The sequence below is a fragment of the Ailuropoda melanoleuca genome, chromosome 6, assembly GCF_002007445.2.
Source record: "Ailuropoda melanoleuca isolate Jingjing chromosome 6, ASM200744v2, whole genome shotgun sequence".
Taxonomy (NCBI): Eukaryota; Metazoa; Chordata; class Mammalia; order Carnivora; family Ursidae; genus Ailuropoda; species Ailuropoda melanoleuca.
Genome location: NC_048223.1, coordinates 103,014,145 through 103,019,778, shown reverse-complemented (window position 1 = coordinate 103,019,778; position 5,634 = coordinate 103,014,145). Strand labels below are relative to the sequence as shown.

The window sequence follows — 5,634 nt, the reverse complement described above, 5'->3', positions numbered from 1 at the left end:
TGTGGTGTTGTACTGTGTAAACCTGCTTTTTCCGCCTGGTACCTTTTCTCCTGCCTTTCATGCCTCACGTACAAGCAAGTATTCTCCACAGCTGTTCCAAGTGAGGGGCTGCACCTCCCCATACCCGTGTTCAGTAAAAAGACTTCCAGATCTTCCTCAAGGCAAAGTAAAAGATGAAAGACTAGTTCTTGGCCAAGCCACTTTCTTCCACACAGTTAACAGCCTGGGCAGGAGTTAGGGCAGTTAAGTTTGAATGAGTTCCCTTGATCTGGTGAGATAAGGAACACAGTTGAACCCTTTATCAGATTCTTAGTCAAAAGGTGAATGATGGGGGGTGGGATGGGTGGGTGGAGAGTTGCCCTGCCCAAACTATGTGATGGAGGAGTCTAAGGTGGAAGGATGTTTTGGGTTGATTAGGAATTAATAAGCTCCAAAACGTGTCTGCCAGGAGTAGCACCCCCAAATATGAAATGACATACTTTGCTAGCAAGCGCCAGCGGGCCGGCAGCATCTGAAGCTGAATACCTTCTGGATAGTAAGCTTAAGGTCGTTAGAGCAGGAAGCATACTAGGAAGAGGACCGAGTGGTTCCATGGTTCCAATAGGAAATACCTGTGGCTGAAGAGTATTTCAGAATCCTTGGCTCTTGGAGCAAAGGCAAATAACGTATTTCCTTCGCTTTTATAAGAAAAGCGCTGTCCTGAAATTCGCATTTACACGGGGAGTTGGAAAGGTTTCCGCTTTTTTTTTTTTTTAAGACTTTGTCAGAGGAACCACAAGCTGGGGGAGGGGCAGCAGAGGGAGAAACAGCGTCCCCGCCAAACAAGGACGCCGACGCGGGACTCGATTCCCTGACCCTGGGATCATGACCTGAGCCAAAGGCAGACGCTTAACCAAGCCGCCGCGGCGTTCCAGGTTTCCGCTTTTCTATCTATCCTCCCTTTAACGAAGGTTTACCCTGGATTGGGGGAATGGAGACAGCAAGAGGGTGAGAGGAGCTAGAGAAAATGGAGGCAGGGGCCACTCTCGAGAGCCGTGGTCATGGAAATAAGCAATGGTATTAACATTTAAAAAATCCATGCTTCTGTGATGTTACTCCCTTCAGTACCGACACAACGGTCTGACCAGAGACTTAGCGGGCTCCCCTAGACGGGTTGCGCCTCGGTCCCTCTATCAAACGCCCGCGGCTCCTTTAATAGGCGGGGCCGGAACCAGCGACGAGTCCTCCGCTTTGTACGTGTCGGGGGCGGAGTTCCCAGACGGCCCTTGCAGCATGGCCGCCGGTACCGCCGCCGCCTTAGCGTTCCTCAGTCAGGAAAGCCGAACCCGGGCCGGGGGGATCGGGGGTCTGCGGGTACCGGCTCCGGTCACTATGGACAGCTTTTTCTTCGGTATTGAAGAAAGGAAGGGATGAAGGTGGTGCTGGGGCGGTCAGGGGCAGGGCTGAATAGGAATGCAGACGGGTACACGACGTGGGTGGGGGCCCCGCACGCGGCAGCCCAAGCGGAAGGGGGCGGTGCGACCCCTGCTCTAGATGTGCAGGGCGGGGCCCAGGACCGAGCGCCCCAGGTGTTCCCGAGAAGTGGGTGCGTAAATGGCCTGTCTGACCACGGCTACACGTGACAGAGGTTTGGTGGAACGTCCCCCACACACACTCAGACACACACTGTTACCTCTTCTAGGCTGTGAGCTCTCCGGCCACACCCGCTCTTTCACCTTCAAGGTAGAGGAAGAGGATGATGCGGAGCATGTGCTGGCTTTGACCATGGTGAGGGGCGGGGAAGGGTGGTGAATAGCTGGTCCTGAGCAGGCAACTCGGGGGCGTCCCCCCGTCCCCCCCAGTCCCCTTTACTGGGAATCACCTCCTCTGTCTGCCCCTCACATAGGCACTTCCCTGGCTAGATGATCCAGGGACCACTGGGGGGGGGGGCAAGTTCTAGGGTAGATGCCTCCACTTGTGGTGCCAACCCTTGTTTGGGGAGACCCAGAGGCCCTATGTACTCTTCCCAGCTCTGCCTCACGGAGGGGGCCAAAGATGAGTGTAATGTTGTAGAAGTCGTGGCCAGGAATCATGACCACCAGGAGATTGCAGTCCCTGTGGCCAACCTCAAGTTGTCCTGCCAACCCATGGTGAGTTTCGCCTACCATGCCGGGTGATGGAGGTGGGGGGTAGGAGAGTGGGTGGTGGTGAGGAATTGAGAACTGAAGAACTGAAGGACTGATTCATCACAAGATGGGGCGGGCCAGGCCTTCATCCTTGTCTTCCTTCCAGCTCAGTTTGGATGACTTCCAGCTCCAGCCACCTGTAACCTTCCGCCTGAAGTCAGGTTCTGGCCCTGTGCGGATCACTGGGAGGCACCAGATTGGTGAGAGTCCTCTCCATTGCTTCTGATGGATTCTCCATCCCACTATTCCACACTCCTGCCCTATCCCAGCCTTATTTCCTAGTGCAGATCCCATACAGGAGCTATTCCCTTCACTTTCTGTCCTACTCAAGCCTACCTCCTGCATGAATCCTGTCCCAACTTTTCCACATCCGTTAATATGGTCTCCTTTGGCTCTCTGTCATCTTAGTATCTGAGGTTCTTCCCACCTAGATCATAAGCTCTGGGAGGTCAGGGTCCCTGCAAGCCAAGCACCACAGGGCATGAATAAATGACATGTGGTATGAAGGGGGTCTGGCTTTAACCTTCTCTTCCTTTGTTGCTTACGTGTCCACCAGTTACTATAAGCAATGACGTTTCTGAGGAAGAAGAGAGTGAAGAAGAAGGTAGTGAGGAGGAGGAAGCTGAGTTGTGCCCCATCCTGCCTGCCAAGAAGCAGGGGGGTAGGCCCTAGCCTCCTTGGTGAGTTGGGAGAAGGGTGTTCAGCAAGGTCTGGGATGGGATAGGATAAGCAGGTGAAGGCCTAATGCTGATTCCTTGTTTGCTCTCCTCAGGTCAGCTAGTTGCCTGCCACATGTGCCACGCACCATGTTCCTGTACAACTTTCAAGAAATTTAAATGTGTCTTCTCTGTTGAAGATGATGGGTGGGTGTGGGTGGGGTCTAGGGCTGGTGCTAGGAGAGAGGGGTGGTCCTATCCCTTATAGAGTCCTGGTGTTTTTCTAATCTTATGCCCTACCTGGGGCTTCCCTTTTCTCAAGGATTGGGAGGAACTCTGAACTTGTGTCCTCACCCTGTCTCCCCACTTGCCTATGAAATTGGAGATCAGCATCTGAAGCTCAGGACTACACATTTTTAATACTTTTTACATTTTTGGATAAAGGTTGAAATAAAGTGATGTGGAGTTTTTTTGCAACTCGTTTGTGTGGCTTCTTTACCTGCTGCTGTGGCATTCCCCTAGGGACCACCAGGTGGCACTGTGGCAACATCGAGGGTGGCCCTGGGCCTGGGGAGGGTGAGGAAGTGTGGGATCCTGCTATCCCTAGGACCCCGGGGGCAGGCCAGGCCTGGGCCCCAACTGCCTTGCTAAAAGAGGACCTCCCAACACCAAGCCCATTCCCAGCCCCTACAGGTGGGGGAGGGACATCCCAGGAGGTTATCAGCGTTTAAACAAGGGGCCTGGGCCTCTGTCAGCACTCAGGCTGATGGGCAGGGGGGCAGATAAGGGGGCTTAAGCAGTCCAAGGAATGTGCATCCCTAGCTCCACGAAGGGGCTCAGGCCCTGAGAGGGCCTGTGAGGGGTAGGGCAGAGGCCAGTCTTTGCTCCTCCTTCCAGGCTTACAGGCTGTCTCTGAGCAGGTCTGGGCCCTTAGAAACCTGATTCCGGGGGCCAGATGGAGGGAGCTGGCCAGATTGGGTGACAGGGAAACCAGAATCCGGGTGGCCTGGCATATGGGGGCAGAGAGGGGCCTCTGGGATTCATCCTCTTGGCTAAGGGGTTTCTGACTCCCAGCACATCACCTGGTCTGGGGGTCTCTGGTGCCTGTAATCAGGTGTTCTGAGGTATGACTGCTGCTATGCCAGGAAGAGAAAGGGAAGTACCTGGTGTTGAGCATTAGTGTGTATGTGACCAAAGCTGGGGTCAGCAGTTCAGCAGCTGTGTTGGGGGGGGGGCGTATTTCAATGTCCCACATACAAACAAGCAAACAAACAAAAGGTTAACTCCTGAGACAGCCTGGGGCCAGACATGCTGAGGATGGACAGAGTACAGTGCCTGGTGGGGTGTGGGATGGTGGGGCCAGGCCCACACCCTCCCACACTGGCTGCTGGGCAAATGACAGAACAAGTGGGAGGGGTCCCTGGGTAACCCAAAGGGGCTGGTAGTGGGGCAGGTAAGGTAAACTTTGGAGAGTGTCCCACAACACGGAAAAGCATTCCCACTTCAACACACATCCCTGGACTCGGTCCCCCCTTCCCGTGGTGAGGAGCTCTAACCTCCCTTTTCTCTCAAGTTGAGGATAAAGGAAGGTGATTTCTCTCTGTGTTGCAGTGATCGGGGTCGCAGGCCCCCTTCTCCTCTCCAGGAGGGCTTTCCTGAAGTGCTTCCATCGGGAGCCAGCATGGTGGGCCAACCAGGCTCGAGACCACTCACCTTTCTGTGGCAGGGGTCCCGAGGGAGGGGAGTTGCAGATCGCGCCCTCTGGTGGGCGAGGTTGAAACCGCCTGCGGCCGTGTGGCTACCCACGCCTCCTCGCAGGGGGGCTACATGAGTTGTCTCGCCCGCGAGTGGCCTGGGGTGCCGAAGTTTAGGCAGAAAGCGAGGAGTAGGTCACTGAAGCTGACTGCATTCGTTCTTTGATTCATTCATTCATTCGTTCGCTAGAACTCTTGTTAGAGCTCTCCTTCCTCTCATCTATAACCTCTAGAATCCTCGGCACGTGCTTGGTTGGGGGTGCGGGAGACTGGCTGAGTGCAGCGAAAAGTCACCTCTGGCGGAAGCCTACCCAACCCACCCATCTACCCCCTGTGCGTGGTGCAGCTCGGATATTTACCCGCTACGAAGCCGCTGAGCGCGCATTGTAAGCCTCGACTGCTTCCTAGGTGGTTCTTCCCGCGCCGCCGGCAGGCGCCTAGCGCGCTCCTGCCCGCAGCGGGGGCCCAATCCACATCTTCCCCTTCTTCCAGGACTTTCCCGGCCCGAAGGGGCGCCCGGCGGACAGAGCTGGGAATTGTTTTTTCTCCCTCTCCGCCCCGCTTCTCCTCGCTGCTCCTTCGGTCGGCTCGGCGCATAGTAGGAGCACTACCAATTCACCTTGGCGCCAGGGCACTGAGGGAGGAAGGCGTCCGCCGGGGTTTGCAGACCGCTGGAGGATGGGCAGGGCTGTATTTGGGGGGCGAGGGGAGACGACTCCCAGGCAGGGTTCCGAAGTGCTTCACGTAGTCTCGGAGATTTGCGTCTGAACTGCCGGTGGAGAGTCCGCCGCGCTTTGAACGCCGGGCGCAGAACGCGCGCAGTGGAGCTCGCCGCAGTCCAGGCGGCCCCCTCAGGCTGGTGTGGATTTGAGGGGCCCAGGGTGGGCCGGGGGCGAAGGATGAGTTTGGAAAGAGGCTGAAGGTGTGTGTTTGGGTCCCCGCGAGGGCGTGTTTGCGGAGAGGGGCTGTTTGTGTTGGCGAGGAGTGTGTGTTTGTGTTTGCAGGAGGCAAGGGTGTGTGTGTGTGTATGTGTGTATGTTTGTGTTTGCGGAGTGTGGG

General features: G+C 56.0%; 1 protein-coding gene across 1 annotated transcript; it reads left to right on the top strand.

The window, feature by feature from the left end:
- The first annotated feature begins 1,231 nt into the window (after positions 1 to 1,231).
- Positions 1,232 to 3,298, top strand: NPM3 (nucleophosmin/nucleoplasmin 3). The gene is made up of 6 exons (XM_002913872.4): positions 1,232 to 1,390; positions 1,682 to 1,767; positions 2,010 to 2,129; positions 2,272 to 2,365; positions 2,722 to 2,845; positions 2,938 to 3,298. Exons 1-5 carry the CDS (start codon positions 1,273 to 1,275, stop codon positions 2,835 to 2,837), a joined length of 534 nt encoding a protein of 177 aa, XP_002913918.1. The 5' UTR covers positions 1,232 to 1,272; the 3' UTR covers positions 2,838 to 2,845; positions 2,938 to 3,298.
- Positions 3,299 to 5,634: the final 2,336 nt, after the last annotated feature.

Coding starts and splice junctions, on each gene's coding strand:
- NPM3 (XM_002913872.4), top strand. CDS start 1,273: ATGGCCGCCGGTACCGCCGCCGCCTTAGCGTTCCTCAGTCAGGAAAGC. Junction 1,768..2,009: donor ATGTGCTGGCTTTGACCATG/GTGAGGGGCGGG, acceptor TACTCTTCCCAG/CTCTGCCTCACGGAGGGGGC. Junction 2,366..2,721: donor CACTGGGAGGCACCAGATTG/GTGAGAGTCCTC, acceptor CGTGTCCACCAG/TTACTATAAGCAATGACGTT.